This window comes from Atta colombica, unplaced genomic scaffold, assembly GCF_001594045.1.
Source record: "Atta colombica isolate Treedump-2 unplaced genomic scaffold, Acol1.0 scaffold10, whole genome shotgun sequence".
Classification (NCBI taxonomy): Eukaryota; Metazoa; Arthropoda; class Insecta; order Hymenoptera; family Formicidae; genus Atta; species Atta colombica.
The window spans coordinates 502,318-503,598 of record NW_017259184.1 but is presented as its reverse complement, the minus strand read 5'-3'; the positions used below and the strand labels follow the sequence as shown (position 1 = coordinate 503,598).

Sequence of the window (1,281 nt, the reverse complement as noted above, 5' to 3'; positions counted from 1 at the left end):
ATATATATATATATATATATATATATATTTATAAAGAATTCTTGTATAAGAAATCTGAAAAAAATAAAAAATTTGAAAAATTACATTAAAAATTCAAAGAAAAATATTTTTATACTATCACTCTGATAAACATTTTTCTCAGAATTTTCAATATAATTTTTCTGAATTTTTATGTAAATTTCAGTAAAAATTCTATAAATTTCTGTAAAGATAATATTTTACAGAATTTTTGAATAGTTTTTAACTTTTTAGGAAATTTTTCATATTTTTTGTTCCACATTACTATATACAATTATGAAAGGAAAATTATGCTTTTTTTTTGCGATAATCTTGATGCTATACGTAAAACTTAACAATATTATGATGTAAATGCTATTGAGAGTGAGCATACTAGTGAAATACATAACAATATCTTCATTATTAATTGTATCATTTTTTTATTAGACTAGTTTAGAATTTTTACATTAAAGTATACGCAATGCAAATCATTGAACATTATCGGCTGGTTGGAGATCAGCTAAGAAGACATTATACTGATCCATAATGCTCGATTCTCTAGATGTATTAGTTTTATCATCATATTGCGAACCGACAGTCCATAAAGTCTCCAAGTCGAAATGTTCTCTAGCAGAACCAGATAAAATATGCAGAGCGATATTTCCTGCAATACAAATAACGCACAATTTTATAAATTCTAATAAATACGAATCTAATACATACGAAAAAAACTCTAATAAATACGAAATTATTTTATAGTTATTAATGTTATTTATGTACTTCAATTTATAATAAATAGTAAGCTTGTGGAGAGTTTATAATATTTAACATATAGTGATCATATAGAATGATAGACTGTCTTTAAATATTTTTCAACATTTTGATGAGAATCTAGAAACAAGATAAAAATAATTATATTATATATTGTGTAAATATATAATATAATGATTTTTTACATTTTTTATTCTAATTCTAGATTATCTTATTTTTACATTTCTAAAACAAATGTTGAAAAATGATTAAAGATATTTGTGTAAATTTATACAAATACTATATAATTATATACTTGTGTATAATTATATAATATATATAATTTTATTATTCATTGACTAGCTTTTGGCAACCATTACATAAGAATTGTAACCTATTAAAACATAAAATATAATTTTCTAATTCAAAGAATATATTACCTAAATCCAAGGCCATCCAATCCTTTGATTTCTCCCCCTCGATTTTAGGTATCAACTCATTTTGATATCTTTTCAGTTTGTAAACCTTGCGTAT

The 1,281-nt window shown here is 22.1% G+C and overlaps 1 protein-coding gene across 3 annotated transcripts in view; it reads right to left on the bottom strand.

The window, feature by feature from the left end:
- Positions 1–451: 451 nt before the first annotated feature.
- LOC108684220 (mitochondrial assembly of ribosomal large subunit protein 1) overlaps positions 452–1,281 on the bottom strand; it is a 3,531-nt gene continuing 2,701 nt past the window's right edge. Inside the window, exons 3-4 of one of the 3 annotated variants that reach the window (XM_018188453.1) lie at positions 1,188–1,272; positions 452–661 (exon numbers count right to left, since the gene is read on the bottom strand). In XM_018188453.1, the coding sequence (XP_018043942.1) occupies positions 486–661; positions 1,188–1,272 (261 nt within the window). In that variant the 3' untranslated portion in view covers positions 452–485. The remainder of the gene's footprint in view (positions 662–1,187; positions 1,273–1,281) is intronic. The other 2 variants (XM_018188433.1, XM_018188444.1) reach the window with 2 other exon arrangements.